At 41.0% G+C, this 21574-nt stretch overlaps 1 protein-coding gene across 1 annotated transcript in view; it reads right to left on the bottom strand.

The window, feature by feature from the left end:
* Positions 1-21574, bottom strand: part of TPH2 (tryptophan hydroxylase 2) — a 379719-nt gene that overhangs the window by 265817 nt on the left and 92328 nt on the right. The window contains exons 5-6 of the mRNA XM_056574111.1: positions 15206-15273; positions 7721-7917 (exon numbers count right to left, since the gene is read on the bottom strand). Of these exons, the coding sequence (XP_056430086.1) occupies positions 7721-7917; positions 15206-15273 (265 nt within the window). The remainder of the gene's footprint in view (positions 1-7720; positions 7918-15205; positions 15274-21574) is intronic.

Below are 21574 nucleotides of genomic sequence, written 5' to 3' on the forward strand. Positions count from 1 at the left end.
CATTAAACTGACCACTGCTTGTTGATTGTAAGATATCTATGGGATGCATGGACCATTTATTCTTAATGAGGTGATTTTTCCCTTGCAGTACCACTGTTTACCAGAGAGCTGTGTGCCCATCTCATTGATATCAATGCAACAGTGCCACCTGCTGTGAGATCTAGTGCATTACTGGATGCGATCTCTGTACTGAAGGGCTGCTTAGAAATTATATATGAGTTTAAACCATTGGTCACACAAATTGCAAATTTTAGATTATGTCGACCTGGGAAATAATTTTATATTTTCTGATTTTGATGCAGATTTTTTTTGTGGATTTGGCTCCATGAACTTATTAATATAATATGAATATAACATTTTAATATTTATGAAAAAATAACAAAATATATTAATGTGCCAGCAGTCTGCATGTACAACAAAATCCACAAAAAATTTCACTGCAGTTGTATCCCGCTATATTTACCATCTTCTGATTCTGCTTAAAGGGGGAAGTATCATGGGGAACAACTTATCCCCTATCCAAAGTATAGGGGATAAGTTTTAGATTGCAATTGGTCCGACCACTGGGACCCCTGCAATCTCCTGTATGGGGTTCCAGCTCTTCCTGGGAGTGGCGCATCACGACCCCCGCCCGAAGCTGCGGCAAACACGCTCCCTCCATATATCTCTAGGGGCTGACAGCTAGGAAAGTTGGTCAGTTGGTTAGAAAAGTGCAAACACCATGTGGTACGGTTGCGATGTTATAAAACAATTTGTTTGGAAAACTCAAAATATGCTTAAAAAAGCAACAAATAAACTACAAAAAAGTGTCGTAACAAGATATCATATCTGGGCCAGTGTGGGTCATCTGCATTTAATCCACAATGATTCTGCAACATAAGTTGACATGATGGTATATAGAATCTGCCCACTGTTCAAATTCTTCACAATACACTTTAGATTTTACTTTTGCAAATCCACAATGAACAATGCACAGGATACCCACCCCATGTGAGCATACCCGTATTAATTAGGTGATTATTCACGAAGCAGAACAGAAGCATTTGTATAAAAATGCACTAGATAAATTAGAGTGTACAAAGCCAGGCTAAACCATACAGATCATAGGCATCAATCTTTATGACAGATTTAGCTATCAGGCAAAGCTCTCAGCTGTAGCAAGAGAACCAACAGATATTCAACTACACTTTGACAAAACAATTTCCCATAGGCGGACATTTTCATACAGGAGGTTTGGGGGGGAAAGAAATTACAACTTCAGGAAGTTTGAAAAGAAAATCATAATTACAAAAAATTAAACAAATATGGAAAAAGAAAAACTGGAAAAAAAAATAGTTGCACACCCAAATATCATGAATAATTATTCAAGTTTATTAAACACATATAAGCCTAGAAAACACATGGAAAAGCATTTAAAAAGCTGACATGAGAGCATACTACAAGAGAGGGGCAAGGGGCAAAGCAGCACATGCAGAAATAAAACATATTAGCAGCAATGAAGCCTGACCTAAAATAAAATAAAGTAAATAAAGATACTATGCTGCCCAGCTGTCCTAAATTATGGATAACACACAGTAATCATGATCCCTGTCACCCAAATGATGCACAGAACGAATGTATGTCAGTGCCTGGGAAAAAGGATATCTCAACAGTGGGCTAAAATAAACTTAAATGGTGTGTGTAATAAGTAGTGTCATATCACTCATTTCATGAGCAAAGGCCATCAACCAGAGTAGTAGAAGGGGTGCAGCCACAAGGTTCAAGTATGCTGGCAGGCTCTCCACATGGCCACTGAGGGAATTGTTAGAGTTTAACAATCCCATAGTTTTAACAATCCCCTAGTAATGGTGAGCTAGAAATTCCATTAGCTTGTCCATTACATGTAATTTAACAGACAATAAGATGCTGCTTGTAAGGTGGCAGTGGGATCCACATAGGCAGGTCAATACACCCCCCCCCCCTTAACGTAGATAAATATGTTATTAGGAGGGTAGCCAGGTAGGTAGCTAAGTAGGTAGGTAACCAAGTAGTTAGGTAGCCAGGCAGGTAGCTAGCTTTGTAGGTAAGTAGGTATGTAGCCAGCTAGAGAGGTAGGTAAGAAGGTAGGTAGCCAAGTAGCTTGGTAGATAAGCACGTAGGTAGAAAGGTAGTTAGGTAAGAAAGTAGCTAGCCAGATAGGTAAGTAGGTACGTAAATAAGTAGGTAGGTAGGTACATTAGTAGTAAAGTTGGTAATTAGGTAGGTATCCAGATAGGTAACTATGTAGGTAGGCAGCTATGTAGTTAGGTTGGTAGCTAGGTAGATAGCCATGTAATAATATAGGTAAGTAAGTAGGTAGTTGGCTAGCCAAGTAGGTAAGGAGTTAAGTATCTAAGTAGATAAGTACAAAGCTATGTAGGTAGATATCCAGGTGGCTAGGTAAGGCAATATGTAGATAGGTAGGAAGGTAGAAAAAAGAGAAATAGCAGCACACAGGTACTTCGGTGAAAAAATGTGGTCTTTATTCACCCATCATCAGAGGTGACGTTTCGGCTGCCTTTCGCAGCCCTTGTCAAGCCTAACAACGACTTGACAATGGCTACGAGAGGCAGCTGAAACGTCGCCTCTGATGATGGGTGAATAAAGACCACATTTTTTCACGGAAGTACCTGTGTGCTGCTATTTCTCTTTTTTCTACATTTTTGGGACTTCCATATTGGGACCAAGTCCAACATAGCTAGCACCAGAAGATTTTCCTTTTCCAGTGCTGCCCATACTCGTGTGTGTTCTTTTACCTATAGGTAGGAAGGTAGCTAGGTACGTAAATAGGTAGGTAGGTAGCTATGTAGATAGGTAGATAGCCAGGTAGCTAGGTGGGTAAGTATGTAGGTAGGTTGGAAGCCAGGTAGGTAGCTATGTCAATAGGTAGGTAGGAAGGTAGGTAGCCAGGTAGGTAGATAGGTAGTTATGTAGGTAGATAAGTAGCCAGGTAGCTAGGTAACTAGCTATGTAAGTAGGTAGCTAAGTAGGTATGTATACTTGTAGAAGTTGGGCAGCACTGTAGAAAATGTTGGTGGGTGCAAGCTGTAGATAGACCTGGTCACAGTCCCGGTATCCATATACAGAGAAAATAGCAGCATTCTGGGGTTTGCAGTGAAAATAGTATAAGGTTTTATTCACCACACATCAAAGCGACATTTCGGCTGTCTCACACAGCCATTGTCAAGCAGTAAGTGTTACAAAATATCAGATATAAAAAGGGTGAACAATGCAATTCATATCAATTACATAATTATATTAAAGTACATAAAATACAGTGTATCAGTGATTAAGATTACATTCCGGAGGTTCATTAGATATGGATTATAATGCTTACCCTTTTTATATCTGATATTTTGTAACACTTACTGCTTGACAATGGCTGTGTGAGACAGCCGAAACGTCACTTTGATGTGTGGTGAATAAAGCCTTAAACTATTTTCACTGCAAACCCTGGAGTGCTGCTATTTTTTCTGTATAAGTAGGTAGGTAGTTATGTAGGTAGGTAGCCAGGTAGATTGGTAGCCAAGTATCTAGGTATAAAATGCAAAAGAAACCTCCAACCTAACAACGGAATTCAAAGGCGCTGGACACACAATTGTAGGGATCTCAGATTTATTCACCCATGATGCAACACATTTCACAGTAAGACTGCTTCATCAGGCTGCCTGATGAAGCAGTCTTACTGTGAAACGTGTTGAATCATGGATGAATAAACCTGAGATCCCTACAATTGTGTGTCCAGTGCCTTTGAATCCCGTCATTAGGTTGGAGGTTTCTTTTGCATTTATATCGAATTGGACACGGAGCGGCTGCAGACACCTAACACTACTGCTTTTATCCATGGTTACACTTGGCGGAGTGTAACTTTTTGTGGTAAGCACCACTTCTACCTTTTATCCCGTTAGATAACAGTATCACACTATGGAGCGCTGTCTGTTTCTTGTTTAAAGGGGTTATCCAAGAAAAAACTTTTTTTTTATATATATATATATCAACTGTCTCCAGAAAGTTAAACAGATTTGTAAATTACTTCTATCAAAAAATCTTAATCCTTTCAGTACTTATGGGCTTCTGAAGTTAAGGTTGTTCTTTTCTGTCTAAGGGCTCTCTGATGACACGTGTCTCGGGAACCGCCCAGTTTAGAAGAGGTTTGCAATGGGGATTTGCTTCTAAACTGGGCGGTTCCTGAGACACGTGTCATCTAGGTAGGTAGCTAAGTAGGTGGCCGCCCCCCCCCCCCCCCTCCTCAAAATGCCAGGATGAGAAAATATTAAAAAATATGCTTACCTCTCCTCCACATTGCAGCCTGACTGTTTCTTTCTATCTACACAGTGCAGGTGCCGATGAGGGATGCCATCAGCACCTGCACTGATGTGAGGGCAGAGGTCATGGTCTCCTCTCAGTGTAGGCCTCAGGTCCTGCGGCTTTCACTGAGAGGTAGTTCTCAACTGTGTTCATAAATCAGCTTGGAAATCCATTAAGGACAGGAGGGAGAGGGCCTGAAGACTGACGAATCATGCAGCCCCTCTGAGGGATTTCACTGTAAACAGGGTACAGCAGCCTCCACTACATGTGAATCAGTAACATTTTCTTTTTCTTTTTTTTTTCTTTTGCTTCTACTAAATTACAAGCAAGAACATTTAGATGGGTCCATCAAAACCTGTCCAGAGGAAAAGTTGCTGAGTTGCCGATAGCAACCAATCAGATTGCTTCTTTCATTTTTCTGAGGCCTTTTAAAAAATGAAAGAAGCAATCTGATTGGTTGCTATCGGCAACTCAGCAACTTTTCCTCTGGACAGGTTTTGATAAATCTCCCCTATATAGAGGTGCATTTACTAAGGGGTTTAGTCAATTTTTTCTGACTATTTTTGGCACTAAATTGTCGCAATTGCGCCTACCCTGTTTTTCGTGCGACTTTCTCTAGCAAGAGCTAGAAAGTCAAAAAAAAATTTCCCGCTTGATTTATATTAGTTTTCATTTTTGACTTGCAGTGGTCAGGTATTTATTAACTGCGACAGTCGCAGCTGCGCAATAAACTGTCGCAACGGACGTAAACATTTACTAAATTTACTCCAGCTCCAACATGGAGCAGGAAAAGCTACTGCCGCCCGGGCTCCGACATACTTTCTCCCCGCTACCCTCACTTCGCTACAGGGACACTTCAGTGATTTACATCCCCCCCCCCCCTCTCACCTGCCAGCGCCACACAACTCCCATCTGTCTGCTAACTGTTGCAAGACTACAAGTCCCAGCATGCCCTTACAGTGAGGACACGCTGGGAGTTGTAGTCTTGTAGCAGCGGGAGCTGAGCGGCGCGTGCGGGAGAAAAGGGGGGGGATATCAGTGTCCCCATAAGTGAGGGTAGCGGGGAGGCAGTATGAGGAGCCCGGGCGGATGCACTGTAATGTCAGCCCGGGCTCCTGCCCTGACAGCCAAAGGCTTTGGCTGTCAGGGCATGCTGGGTGTTGTAGTTTTGCAACAGCTGGAGGGCCACAGTTTGCAGACCACTTGTTTGTGGTCTGTAAACTGTAGTCCTCCAGCTGTTTCAAAACTAAACAGCTGAAGGGGACCGGCGAAGACGTTCACTTACCCTTCCGAGGCTCCAGCGACGATCGCTGACGGAGATGGTCGGGCGGCACTGTCGCGCGGCAATGTCGGGCGGTGCTGGATCCTACGGAAGCCGGTAAGTTGCCTAAAACAGTGTTTCCCAACCAGGGTGCCTCCAGATGTTGCAAAACTACAACTCCCAGGTTGGGAAACACTGTGCCCGGCCTCCGCACCACCTTACTGTAAGGGCATGCTGGGAGTTGTAGTCCTGCAGCTGGGGGCAGGGGACAAGCTTGTCACTTGCCCACACATCTCCTGCACCACACAACTACAACTCCCAGCATGTCCTTACTGTAAGGGCATGCTGGCAGTTGTAGTTGTGCGGGCGGGAGATGTGTGAGCAGGTGATAATAAATGTACTAACCCATTTCAGATCCGTGTATCCTGTGGACTCCTTCGGATTCGGTGGACTTCTTCGATGACCAGCGTTGTTTGGTTTTAATAAAATGGTTAACGAGGGCTTGTGGAGGAGTGTTTTTTGTAGTAAAATTTTTTTAAAACCTGTTGTGTTTTTTCCTTACTTTACTTGACAGGTTTATTAGTGGAAGCTGTCTTATAGACGGAGTCCATTACTAAGCTGGGCTAAGCGTTAGCCACAAAAACAGCTAGCGCTAACCCCCAATTATTACCCCGGTACCCAACGCCACAGGGGTGCTGGGAAGAGCCGGTACCAACAGGCCCGGAGCGTCAAAAGTGGCGCTCCTGGGCCTAGGCGGTAACAAGCTGGTGTTATTTAGGCTGGGGAGGGCCAGTAACAATGGTCCTCGCCCACCCTGGTAACGTCAGGCTGTTGCTGTTTGGTTGGTATTTGGCTGAGAATAAAAATAGGGGGGACCCTATGCGATTTTTTTAATATAAATAATTAAATATTTAAAAAAAAAACACATAGGGTCCCCCCTATTTTTATTCTCAGCCAAATACCAACCAAACAGTAACAGCCTGACGTTACCAGGGTGGGCGAGGACCATTGTTACTGGCCCTCCCCAGCCTAAATAACGTCAGCCTGTTACCGCCTAGGCCCAGAAGCGCCATTTTTGACACTCCGGGCCTGTTGGTACCGGATCTTCCCGGAACCCCTGTGGCGTTGGGTATCGGGGTAATAATTGGGGGTTAGCAATAGCTGTTTTTGTGGCTAACGCTAAGCCCGGCTTAGTAATGGACTCTGTCTGTAAGACAGCTTCCACTATTAAGCCTGTCCAGTAAAGTAAAAAAAAAAAAAAAACACACAACAGGTTTCAACAGGTTTAAAAAAAAATTTATTACAAAAAAACACTCCCCCACAAGCCCTCGTTAACCATTTTATTAACATCAAGCAAAGAAAAACGCTGGTCATCGAAATAGTCCACCGAATCCGAAGGAGTCCACAGGATACATGGATCTATAGAAGAACAGTGTTAAAAAAATGTAATAAACACACACACACACTAAATGCCGTTTACCACTATTCTGAGCCATGACTACAATTTAGTTATTGAATAATTTTTAAAAACTCAAAAACAAAAGATACAGAAGGAAACCTAGCAGCCAAACCTATTCAGACAGCAGAAAAAAGGAACAGACTATTTTTTCTACTACATGAAGTAAATTTCCTCTTTTGCCTATGTGTGCCAAATTTATTAACCCGTGCAACAATTTAGTAAATTTGTCACACATAGTCAAAAATTAAGTAGAAAAAAACAGGGTAAAAACCAGACTACATAGTAAAAGATTAGTAAATGCCCCTCATAGTCTTTAAAGCATTTTCCTTGAACACTCTTTAGCGCTGCTATAAAATATGTAAGGGTGCATTCACACCACGTTTTGTACATACGGGTGCCGGATGCGGAGGGGGGAGGGGCAAACCGGGCGCTCCCGTAACCTGGCTGTAAACTACGGTTTTAGGCCCGGTCCAAAACCGCATAGGGGTCAAAACTGAGCCGACCGGAGTCACCGTTTGACTCCGGCCGGGTCATTAAAGTAAATGGAGTCACGGGCTGATCCGGCTGAGGTACGGGAGCGCCCGGTTTGCCCCTCCCCCCGCCAGGTCTGGCACCCTTATGTACAAAACGTGGTGTGAATGCACCCTAACAAGCAAGAATGCTTTAAATCTCACCTTTCAAAAAACGGGCAACATCATCCAGCTGTGGTACATTATCTTCTCTGTATCCACAGAATTTTGTTAACAGAGGCAGGTTCTTCAAGTATTCTCTACACGCATGAGTCGGATAAAGCTTTGTAAGTTCTCTGAACACTGTGCCCCATGTCTTTATTTCTTCTGCTGTATACTCCACCCTTGGAATTGGATGTCCACTAAATGTACATAAGGAAGCGTGAATTAATACAAAAGTGCAAACCAGACATTTATTTTAACATAGAAACCCAGCAGCGCTGCTAAAGAGATGGTTAACAGTATAAAACCATTAGATTTGGCACCTATAATTTCTACAGTATTTATTCATTTTTATTACTATTAAAGGAGAAGTGTCATGAAAAAAACATATCCATATAGCTCTATGGGAGAGGCGTTCGGCTATCTTCGGCTCTCCCATAGAGCTATATGGAGGGGGTGAGGGTTGCGAAGTGCCGCTGTGGAGAAGGGCCGGGGCTCCATACAGGGATCGGACACTCACAATCATGACACTTCTCCATTAAATCATGAATGAGTTTTGCATCATGTGTCTTGGTGTTCTGACAGACCCTTACAAAAGCTCATGTATATGCAAAACACTGGTGCTACCTAGGGCAGCCAATCACTTTCTACCTTTCAAATGTAATGCAAAAATGAAAGCTAGGATAAAGCTGGACCTTGCTACTCACCAATACATTCTGTTTTGCTTATTTTCTTAATTTACATCATGAACATTGGTGTCAAGGTTCAATGTGTTACATTGCTGCTAAGGCGGGACAACACTGCAGCTGGCAATTCGCTGAACTGCAGTGTCATGGATCGACCACAAGCACCAGGATAAGAAGAGAGCACCAGAGGAGCAGGAGGTGAGTAGAGGTTTTTTTAAATTATTTTTTTAATTTTTTTTTTGTTTATAGCTGACAGAATGGGCATATTGTTGGGAAAAACTACCCTTGTGTGACCCATTTAATGGTAAATACAAATGTTCATTATAGTATACTTAAAGTGAAAAGATAAATTGCTACACTCTTCAGCGGTGATTCTTTTTGTAAAAACATATAGGGGTCAGAGCACCAAACTCTAAATTGTATTTTCCTTCACATGGCTATAAAGTTAAATGATAAAATTCAGGTTGCCTTCAGCCACTTATAATAGGAGCCTACTAAAGATGGATATATATTTATATATCTCACATTAAATTCAATATTAACCTTCAATATGCTTTAATAAGCTCCACTAATGGCAGCTGCAGGAAGCCAGAATTTTAGCATTTAACTTAAACTGTATAAGGAGAAACACAGGGATTACAGTTCTGAAACAGAGCAAAGCAGATATCCAAACCCTGACAGACAAGACAGAAGTTAAAAATGAAACAGCAAACATAATATACACTCATTGTCTGAATGTACTGAATCTAGGAGATTACAATATTAGAGTAAAGGGATTTGTTTACTGGGGAAAACTGTTCAATGAAAAGGGGGATGTAGGACCCTGTTGGGCAGCCTCTATAGATTCCGTATGGAATCCTGCGGGACATGTGCCCACAGATGGTGCAGTTAGGCCTGTAGATCCTACACACTTTTAGTCTGCCAATGCTGGTATCCCTGCTCGTCTCATGAATGCCCAATTGGAGATAAATCAGGTGACCAAGGCAGGCCTGGAAATAGTTGCAGTCTGGCAGAGACAATTCTTAAAACCCCCTACTGTCTGTGGACAAGCATTATCCTGCTAAAAATGCTAGCTGAAAGCCCTGCCATGAGAGGCCATACATGTGGCCAATGTACTGCACATATCGCTGGACTGTTAGTCTCCCTTGTATCACCACTAAGGGTGACCAACTGTCATAGAACATCCCACCAGTGTTTGGGGTAGTCTGTTGCTCCACAGAAAAGGCAGGCATGAAGATGTGCACACATAGGACCAAAAAGGGGGCTTGAGCTCCTGCCCTTTTTAACCCCTTAAGGACGCAGGACGTAAATGTACGTCCTGGTGCGGTGGTACTTAACGCACCAGGACGTACATTTACGTCCTGTGCATAACCGCGGGCATCGGAGCGATGCCCGTGTCATGAGCGGCTGATCCCGGCTGCTGATCGCGGGCGTCCGCCATTAACCCCTCAGGTGCCGGGATCAATACAGATCCCGGCATCTGCGGCAGTGCGCGATTTGAATGAATGATCGGATCGCCCGCAGCGCTGCTGCGGGGATCCGATCCTTCAGAACGCCGCACGGAGGTCCCCTCTCCTTCCTCCGTCCGGCTCCCGGCGTCTCCTGCTCTGGTCTGTGATCGAGCAGACCAGAGCAGAAGATGACCGAAAACACTGATCTGTTCTATGTCCTATACATAGAACAGAACAGTATTAGCAATCATGGTATTGCTATGAATAGTCCCCTATTGGGACTATTCAAGTGTAAAAAAAAAATAAAAAAAAATGTAAAAGTAAAAAAAAGTGAAAAATCCCCTCCCCCAATAAAAAAGTAAAACGTCCGTTTTTTCCTATTTTACCCCCAAAAAGCGTAAAAAACATTTTTTATAGACATATTTGATATCGCCGAGTGCGTAAATGTCTGAAATATTAAAATAAAATGTTAATGATCCCGTACGGTGAACGGCGTGAACGAAAAAAAAAAGTCCAAAATTCCTACTTTTTTAATACATTTTATTTAAAAAAAAAATTATAAAAAATGGATTAAAAGTTTTTTATATTCAAATGTGGTATCAAAAAAAAGTACAGATCATGGCGCAAAAAATGAGCCCCCATACCGCCGCTTATAGGGAAAAATAAAAAAGTTAGAGGTCATCAAAATAAAGGGATTAGAAACGTACTAATTTGGTTAAAAAGTTTGTGATTTTTTTTAAGCGCAACAATAATAGAAAAGTACGTAATAATGGGTATCATTTTAATCATATTGACCCTCAGAATAAAGAACACATGTCATTTTTACCATAAATTGTACGGCGTGAAAACGAAACCTTCCAAAATTAGCAAAATTGTGTTTTTCGTTTTAATTTCCCCACAAAAATAGTGTTTTTTTGTTGCGCCATACATTTTATGATAAAATGAGTTATGTCATTACAAAGGACAACTGGTCACGCAAAAAACAAGCCCTCATACTAGTCTGTAGATGAAAATATAAAAGAGTTATGATTTTTAGAAGGCGAGGAGGAAAAAATGAAAACGTAAAAATTAAATTGTCTAAGTCCTTAAGGCCAAAATGGGCTGAGTCCTTAAGGGGTTAATGCACCTACCCTATAATGCCCTTACTGATTGGGACCTTTGTGGTGTTATATGGGTCTTATTCTGCTGACATGAATGCCAGTAGGCGCTTACCTCATAAATTATGTTGTGTTAACCCTGCCATTTTTGTTTTTCTTTATTTTACTCGAACCCAACTATCCTTGGATCCTAAATGGAGCCTGGATTCCTTGCTAAAGACAATGAAGGAGATTTATCAAGCTCTGTAGTAGATTCTTTTTGCGTAAAAAAGTCACATGTATTTGCGCACGTGCGACTTTTCTATACATGCTGCGACTTTTTGATTTTTGCTTATTCTAAAGCACATTTCTGAAATTTGCTCACGTAGTAAATATTTTTTTTTTTACTCTGCAGTGGTCATGTATTTATCAAATGCGATAGTCGCTATTTATGAAGAAAAAAAGTCACATCTCCATTTAAAAGTCATATATATATTCCAGGTCCACCCTGGCTTACAGAAAGTGCAAACGTCTGCAGAAAAGGACATTAACACCAACTTTAACAACTGTTCTTGTTCTGCATCATGAAACAAAGCTACTATATTAATGTGAATTAAAGAAAAATTATAATTTTAATAATAATTATATAACTAATAACTCTATTAATTTTAAGGTTGAAAATACACACTGCACACCTTGCTAATTTTAGGACACGTACATGCTGGCGCACCCACTAAATTTTAAAATGAATTTTGTGTTAAAATAGAATAAGGCACAAAATAATTATGTAAGAATTTTTACGACTACGTGAATAACCCATATGTGGCACTAAAATTTTTCCTTAATAAAAAGAAACATCCATAGTAATACACCTTCGAGCACACTTTGGGGCGGGTAACGTACCGAGCATTTTTTTTTTTTTCGTGGCTTCACTATTGTTTATGTGCCTGTTTGTGCTGCGCTGTCTTCCTTCCTGACGTAAACTCCAGCCTCAGCGCAGCGACGCAAGACTCCGCCCACCAATGTAACAAAATGCAGGCTCAAAATTATACAAAAAAACCTCCAGAGTACGAATATTCATGGTGCGGCATAGTATGTTTTAAATATTTTTTTATTTCTGAGGAGGGTGGATGGATTGTTGCGGGATAGTTGGAGTGCAGCTATTTAGTGCCAGGTAGACCAGTCAGGGTGTCAGGGTGTCACCGGATGTGGTACGCCCCCCCCCCCCTCGTCACTCTCTAGAAACGTTACTGGTAATAAGGGTAGATAAAGAACTTCGGCTATTAACATAAGGGAAATGCTTTTGTAAGCGGGTTTCCCAGGTTTTGCTTACGAATAATTTATTTATCAAGGTCGTGCTACTATTTGATAAATAGTAGAAAGAAAAGTCCTGTGTAGACTTCCAAGCAATGCTCAGGTGTGGGTATTCACCAATCCCCCAGTGCAAGTCCTTGTAAGTAAAACCATGAGCTATGCAGCATAAATTCTTTACAAAATATTTAGACACTCACTGTTAGATGCTTGGCAATAGTATTTTCTTTATTCCATTTTCATAAAATTCAGAGCTGTAACATTCAAAGCTTGCAGATGTTAAATTCGGCATACAACCGTCCCAGCAGAGATGATATTCACTAGTCGGGAGCCATCAGGGTCTGACGCGATGTTTTGGGGGAACGCCGCATGAGATTCTAGGATATTTTAAGCAGGATGCACACCTTTACTCAATCAAGGAGTTTCTCTTTATAACATTTATAATTATCTAGTACAATAGTTTTAAACCTAATGTGCATTCTCCTAAATATCGTGGATTAATATATTATTCAAAGATAAGCTTTCAAACTACAGACTTCATTCAAGCCTGATGGGAAAATCGTTTCCAGGTATTTTATCTAATATGCTTCCCTTTGCAAGAGACGCATGCGGTTTAAATGCTCATTCGCTTCAGTGTGAATTTGCTCTAAGATTTGCCACCTTAACTCATTCACATTGTGCTGTTTTTCAAAAAAATGTCTTGCGACAGTAGTCTCACTAAATTTAGACACATGCGTCTCTTGCAAAGGGAAGCATATTGGATAACATACCTGGAAAAGATTTCCCCATCAGGCTTGAATGAAGTCTGTAGTTTGAAAGCTTATCTTTGAATAATTTATTAATCCACGATATTTAGGAGAATGCACATTAGGTTTAAAACTATTGTACTAGATAATTATAAATGTTACTTTAAGAGAAACTCCTTGATTGAGTAAAGGTGTGCATCCTGCTTAAAATATTCTGGAATCTCAGGCGGCGTTCCCCCAAAACGTCGCGTCAGACCCTGATGGCTCCCGACTAGTGAATATCATCTCTGCTGGGACGGTTGTATGCAGAATTTAATATCCGCAAGCTTTGAACGTTACAGCTCTGAATTTTATGAAAATGGAATAAAGATAATACTATTGCCAAGCATCTAACAGTGAGTGTCTAAATATTTTGTAAAGGATTTATGCTGCATAGCTCATGGTTTTACTTACAAGCATTTGATAAATAGGTCGTATGTAAGCAAAAGTGAGTTTAAAAAAAAAATTGTTATATAAAAGCCATACATTTGAAGAGAATGATAAATATCCTTCAACATAGTTTCAGTCTGTAGCAGTCTATGTTTTTTTCATTAACAACACCAATGCAAACAAAGGTGACAGTGGCAGACTTTCAGGGTTAGGACATGTAAGGGATGTTGCAACCTAAAATTGTCTCGCTAAGCGACTGGAAATGGTTTGAGTACAGACAAGGGTGTGTAATGAAGGTGACACCTGTGTCTGGATGGTGGACGAGAAAACTGCGGGAACTGCCCGTGCTTGTTGGTAGATTAAACAATTCTCTACACTGATGGTTTGTCTGGGCCTTCTGGAACCTGTTTAACATGTGTGCCGCTCTGAACATCTCCTAGCATTGTGGTCCGCATCAGTGAATGAAAAAAGGTGCTCCGGTTGGCGCTTCTCCCGTGTATCCAGTGGATTCGATTGGCAAGGCAAGTACTCGGATAATCGAGTGGTAGAAAAACAATAACATTTATTGACATAAAAAGTGCTTGGACTACGCGTTTCGGGGGAGCACCTGGAATGTCCAGAGACCCACTCCGGACAGGAGAGCTCCTGGCTGCACCCCGGCTAACTACCCTGCAAACGGGTGATAGGCATACAAAGGTGTTGCACTCTCAGTGTAACACGTCCAGGTGAGCAGACTGTGATCACCTCGCATTACCCCTCTATTTTCTAAGATTAACGGCACATTGCTGCGCAATCTTTTTCTGTCTTTTTCTTTTCTTTTCTTTTAACTGAACATCTCCTAACCACTGGCCATCTCACTGAACATCTCAGAATGGCCGAGATGGAGAGACAAATCATCCTGCTTTTCTTAGTCCAATGGTGTGTCCCCTCTCAAAGTCTGACAACTAGTGTCTTTGGGGAACATGTATCATTATGTGTATGGCAATTATGTGCAGAAGCGCTAAATTTATCAATCAAGCGCAATGAGTTTCATAAATTGCAGGCAACTATAGTAATCTCCTCAATCCACTCTTTGAAAAATAGAATCAATGATTCAAAGCATCTTGCTACGTCAAATCCAAGATGGCTTATATTTGCGTTCAAAAAAAGCTACTTGCGGAACATTTTTGGGTGTAAAGGAAAAGTATGCAGTTAATAAATCCGTGCGTACCATAGATGTCACTCCAAGGTACCCAAAAAAAATGTGCAAAAAAACAGCTTGCGCAAAATTTTGCGCAAAAGAATACACACAAAACAGGGGTAAAAACTTTTATACATGTCACCCTTTGAGTGCCTCATAGAGGCATATCTAGCAGTCAATGATCATTCATTGACTGCTAGAGCATTGGTAAAGGTTAGGGGGAAACCACTTGTGGCAAGGCCCAGTGTCACCTATAATCATTCATATATCTGCCAGAGACATAAATGCATGCCAAGTTTTAAAGCAATTCGACATTTCTATATTGATGCCTTTTTTTTTATTTTTTATTAAAGAGGTACTTCACCCCTAGATATCTTATCCCCTATCCGGTACGGAGCAAAGTTTGCTCCGTGCACCGGATGCTTTCAATAAATGCAGCAATATTTCAAACATGATTTGTGTTTCCTCAGGTTGCCTTTGTACATTATGTACAATATGTAACAATTTTGCAGTAGTATGGAACAAGCAAACAACTGTTTCACCCCTGACAATATTTCAGTTCCATACAGTAAATACCAATTGTGACGATATAAGAAAACAAGAACTTACTATTTATAGCTCATGGCCACATCCACAAAGTATTTTCTTCTTTGACGATACACATTGTCCTTGAATCCCTTTAAAGAAAAGAATTCAAACTGAGTGTATAAAAACAGACAAAAGAAAGAAAATATACACAGAACTGCAAGTTGTCTGCATGAATCACTGTATTACTATCACAGACTATCAGAACCAATACAAACAGCTGGGTTATCTTATCTAATACTGTAAGTCAATGTGGACCTTCAGACTAGAAATGCTCTGGAACAGTGTAACCAAATAAGATTCCCTCCAGGTCTGTGGTACAATTTTGGTGGATACAACGGTAAACTGTATACATTGACATGCCCAAAATATTTAGTATGGTAAAATAATGGCCTTTTATCATACATGTAGCTGAGATATGTCCAGATCCCAAAGGCCCAGTTATAGAAAAAAACAGTCAACTTAGCGTTTCATTAATACTGTATATAATAAAAAGTAATACAATACAATATATTTTGGTATTATTGCAATCAATGGCAGATATGGGGGTCAGGTTACATATCGTACTACATACTCTCCTAGCATTTATGTTCTTCTTTAATAGTGACCTAATCTTTGTTCTACAACCTTCCCTGCCAAACTCCCAGGGTTCAGTGTTGGGTCTAATAACACATGGTTTTTGTATTTTTGTGTGTAGAACAGCACAAGTATTCATCATTTCAATCTTCAATTTTCCTTTAATAAAATTAGTTGGACTTTGTAATGTATGATTGATGCCTGAGAAGGAAATACTGTATAGACAAGGCATGTGCGTTTAAAGATCTATTATCATGTGAAGCATAATACATCATGTGATGTTTATTGCACAGGGGGAGTCCTACAGGGTAATCTATAATAGCTATGCTTGCAACTGTGTTTTGATATGAAATATTCATGATGGTATCAATCATCACTATTCCAGTACACTTGGTGTGTAATATCAGAATATGGTTATCTATGCTTCTACATAGAAATAAACTTCATGTATCTGTATTCAGCCCAGATAGCAAATAGTTGTGCAGAGACAGGTGTCACCCGAGGACTGAAGAAATACAAAAGGCAAATAAAAGCAAAGTAAAACGCTATTTAAAGAATCTCTGTTTTTATTGTAGTCTTGCAGGATCCATGAAAATGTGTAAACAGGGAAAAGCAAGTAACGCATTTCTATTTCTCTTGGTGTTTTTAGTCGTACTAAACAAAAGTGAAAAACTCCAGACTTAAATAGGCTACCTCCCCCAAAGTTAACCAATTTTAAAGGGGTACTCTGCTGCTCAGCGTGTGGAACTTTTATTAAAAAAAATCTTAATCCTTCCAGTACTTATCAGCTGCTGTATGCTCCACAGGAAGTTATTTTCTTTTTGAATTTCTTTTCTGTCTGACCACAGTGCTCTCTTCTGACCCATCTGTCCGTGTCAAAAACTGTCCAGAACAGGAGAGGTTTGCTATGGGGACTCACTTCTACTCTGGACAGTTCCTGACATGGACAGATGTGTCAGCAGAGAGCACTGTGGTCAGACTGGAAAGAACTACACAACCACCTCTGTAGTATACAGCAGATGATAAGTACAGGAAGGATAAAGATTTTTTTTTAATAGAAGTAATTTACAAATCTGTTTAACCTTTAAGGTCATACAACATTTTCCCTAAATGGTAAAATAACTATTATTATTAATAACTATTCCCAAACTGGCTCATTAGATCATTCATTATTACCATTCATGGTCAGAGAACCTACAGTATTTTTAAACTGGCTAACATCAGATAAGATATAAAGGTTATAAAGGTATATATGTACATCTGAAAAAACAAATGCAAAATAATGTCACACAAGAGAAAAGCTTCCATATGTCACTGGAAAACAATGATATTTCATATAATACATTTGCATAGTAATTAGGAAAATGTATTTTATCACTATGAACATGAAATAAACATAGAACAATATACATGAATATACATGATGTCATGATACGCTCCACAGGCTTTGAGCTGAGCCACCCCCCTATACTTAATAATAAAATATGGCATCTTGCCAGACATTGAGCCTATGCAGCATCCTGGTACCCAAATTAACAATCCAGAATACCTCCCAACTTTTCTCTGGTAGTCACCTCTGATATTAGGTAGATTAAGTGCGATGCCGCAGAGTTGCAGCATTAAGTGATCTCCTGAATGGACCTCAGCACAATGCCTGGACCACTCTGACCACCCTGGATATCCCTGACAAGGCTTATGATAGAGGTAATGAATATCAGGGTTAGACTACTGCAGTGGGCTACACAGGGTGGTCAATGAAAAGGGGCATTGGTACAGCTCAACTAGTAATAAAACTGGTATCATCTAATTCGACTTACGCAGAATCCTCTATTATTTGTTTAACCCCATATAGAACTAGTTTCCTTCATATATGTGATATCATACAGAAATACAATACTGTAATTCAAGCTATCCCACTATATGTCAGACTATTTTAGCTAGCCTGCTTGTGTCATGCACAAAAGATCTTTTAAGTGTGGGCACAAGTGTTATGTGTTGTAGTTACGGTACATGCAAATTGCTAACACTGTCACATCATATGTTACTCAACAATCGTTTTGTTTCTCAATACATTTACTGCAACACAAAATATGTGATTTACTTGATATTTTGTGTAGAGTGTAAAAAACTGTACATGGGTAACACAACTTATCCGCTTAATGTTCAATTAAAAAAAGATTTATCAGGGTTAGACTACTGCAGAGGGGCTCCCCAGGGTGGTCAATTAAAAGGGTCATTGGTACAGTTCAACTAATAATAAAACTGTTATCATCTAATTCGACTTACGCAGAATCCTCTATTATTTTTTTAACCCCATATAGAACTAGTTTCCTTCATATTTGTGATATCATACGGAAATACAATACTGTAATTCAAGCTAACCAGCACGTACGGGATCTATGAGAAATGGATTCAAATGTGTGGCTAGGTAAGTGCCCACTATATGTCTGACTATTTTAGCTAGCCTGCTTGTGTCATGCACAAAAGATCTTTTAAGTGTGGGCACAAGTGTTATGTGTTGTAGTTACATGCAAATGGCTAACACTGTCACATCATATGTTACTCAACAATCTTTTTATTTCTCAACACATTTACTGCAACACAAAATATGTGATTTACTTGATATTTTGTGTAGAGTGTAAAAAACAGTACATGGGTAACACAACTAATCCGCTTACTGTTCAATAAAAAAAAGATTTATCTGATATGACTCATTTTAATACACGTTTTGTGTCTTCCGTTTCAAGGACCAGATCACTAAATGTTACAACTCCACAGCATTGAATGAGTTAATCCACCTACAGAAGTAAGTGATGGCCAGGGAAAACTTCTTAGTCAGGAGGTATTCTGGATTGTTTTGTTTCATTATGAAGTACCTTGCGGTGTCTTAGCTCAATGCCCTGAGAGCGTATCATGACATCATGTACTGTATATTCATAGTTATAGAATTCTTTTCCTAATTACCATGGCAATGTATTATATGGAAATGCATTGTTTTTTATTGACACATGGAATATTTTCTCTTGTGTGACATATTATACAGTGTGACGTATTATACAGATGTTATTTTTTGGGTATGCAGATGCTTATCTGATGCATATGTTTTACATATATATATATATATATATATATATATATATATATATTATACACTGCTCAAAAAAACTAAAGGGAACACTAAGATAACACATCCTAGATCTGAATGAATGAACTAATTGTATGAAATACTTTCGTCTTTACATAGTTGAATGCGCTGACAACAAAATCACACAAAAATGATCAATGGAAATCAAATTTATCAACCCATGGAGGTCTGGATATGGAGTTACATGCAAAATCAAAGTGGAAAACCACACTACAGGCTGATCCAACTTTGATGTAATGTCCTTAAAACAAGTCAAAATGAGGCTCAATAGTGTGTGGCCTACATGTGCCCGTATGACCTCCTTACAATGCCTGGGCATGCTCCTAATGAGGCGGCGGATGGTCTCCTGAAGGAATCCCTACCAGACCTGGACTAAAGCATCCGGCAACTCCTGGACAGTCTGTGGTGCAATGTGGCGTTGGTGGATGGAGCAAGATATGACGTCCCAGATGTGCTTAATTGGATTCAGGTCTGGGGAACGGGTGGGCCAGTCCATAGCATCTATGCCTTCTTCTTGCAGGAACTGCTGACACACTCCAGCCACATGAGGTCTAGCATTGTCTTGCATTAGGAGGAACCCAGGGCCAACTGCACCAGCATATGGTCTCACAAGGGGTCTGAGGATCTCATCTTGGTACCTAATGGCAGTCAGGCAAGCACATGGAGGGCTGTGCGGCACCCCAAAGAAATGCCACCCCATACCACTACTGACCCACCGCCAAACTGGTCATGCTAGAGGAAGTTGCAGGCAGCAGAACGTTCTCCATGGCGTCTCCAGACTCTGTCTCATGTGCTCAGTGTGAACCTGCTTTCATCTGTGAAGAGCACAGGGCGTCAGTGGCGAATTTGCTGTTGGTGTTCTTGGTGTTCTCTGGCAAATGTCAAGGCAAGGAAGCAGTATTTTCCAAATCAAAGTTCAGTGTTTTATTCACACTTGTCACACAGCAAACAGTCTTTAAATGCAGAACAAATGAATACTTAACAAAAGTCCACCTGTATTCCTTAGGTGTTTGTTCACACCTCAGACTATGGCATGCGGCATCAAGCAAGTCTTTTCCAGGCCTCCAGGCAGGCTGCTCACCAGCTTCCAACCTTTAAAGGTTACCTTTAAAGCCAACAAAAGGTGGCCTGGATTGTGGTGCTTGACCCACACCCTGCAATTGGTCATTCCCAGTAAGAGCTGTCCCGTATTGGCCTTTCAGCTACCCTACGGCCATGGTATCAGTCTGCATCGCAGCACAGACACTGAATGAATACTGGCTCTTACATCACCAAAGCCAGGAGCCTTGGTGACACATATCGCCCATCCACCACTATATCTTTCACCTTCTCACATCCCCCCCCCCCCCCTTTGTTCAAGCCTGAGGGGTGAACACTTGTACAACAGTGGACTCGTGATAGGGCATTGTCATTGCCTAGCAAACGACCCGCTCTGTGTTCAACCCTAAACTTGAAGTTCTGTATTGACAAAAACCACCTAGTGACCCTGGCATTTTTGTCCTTGGCTTGAGGAATGATCCGTGATGTGACAACATTTCCTGCCCAACAGATAATAGTGGAGAGACTCGAGTGCCCACTTAATGGCAGGGCACTCTCTCTCCACAATACTATACCTGGTCTCGGCCGGGGTCAGTTTTCGGCTGAGAAAGACAACGGGATGCTCTTCCCCGTTGACTTCCTGGGAGAGTACGGCACCGAGACCTACCTCAGAGGCATCGGTCTGTACCACAAATTTCCTCAAAGGAGAAAACGCTTGCTCTGCCTGTTCGTTCCAATGCACCATGACGGACTTGCGTCCCTTCAGGAGGTTTGTTAAGGGCGCGGCCACCATCGCAAAATGGGGGATAAACCTCATATATTAACCCACCATTCCTAAAAACAACCTCACCTGTCGGGTAGTGAAAGGTTGTGGCCAATTCCAAATGGCCTCTATTTTGTTTACCTTGGGTTTGACACTTCCACGCCCAATGACATAACCCAGGTATTTGGTCTCTTCCAATCCAATGGCACACTTTTTGGGGTTAGCAGTTAACCCGGCCTTCCTAAGGGAGTCTACCACTGCCTGTACTTTTGGAAGGTGACTCTCCCAGTCTGTACTGGGGATGATGATATCGTCCAGATAAGCTGAAGCATACCGATGATGTGGCCGAAGTACAATATCCATTAGCCTTTGAAATGTAGCAAGAGCACCATGTAAACCAAAGGGTAATACCTTGTACTGGAACAAACCTTCTGGTGTGATAAAGGCTGTTTTATCTTTGGCAGCATCCGTCAAGGGCACCTGCCAGTACCCTTTGGTGAGGTCCAAAACAGAAAAATACAGAGCCAGTCCTAACCTTTCAATAAGCTCATCAACTCGGGGCATGCATCAAACTTGGACACCTCATTAAGTTTGCGGAAGTCGTTACAGAACCGCAACATACCATCTGGCTTGGGTATTAAGACTATCGGACTGGCCCACTCACTCTTTGATTCCTCAAAGACATCCAGTTTTAACATCTACTGTACTTCTTCCGAGATGGCTTGTTGCCGCGACTCAGGTACCCGGTATGGTTTCAACCGTATTTTTACCTGGGGTTCAGTGACAATGTCATGGCGGATAACAGAAGTACGTCCAGGAAGGTCTGAGGACACATCGGTGTTCCTACTGATGAACTCCCTGGCCTCCTGAG

Source organism: Hyla sarda, chromosome 4 (assembly GCF_029499605.1).
Source record: "Hyla sarda isolate aHylSar1 chromosome 4, aHylSar1.hap1, whole genome shotgun sequence".
Taxonomy (NCBI): Eukaryota; Metazoa; Chordata; class Amphibia; order Anura; family Hylidae; genus Hyla; species Hyla sarda.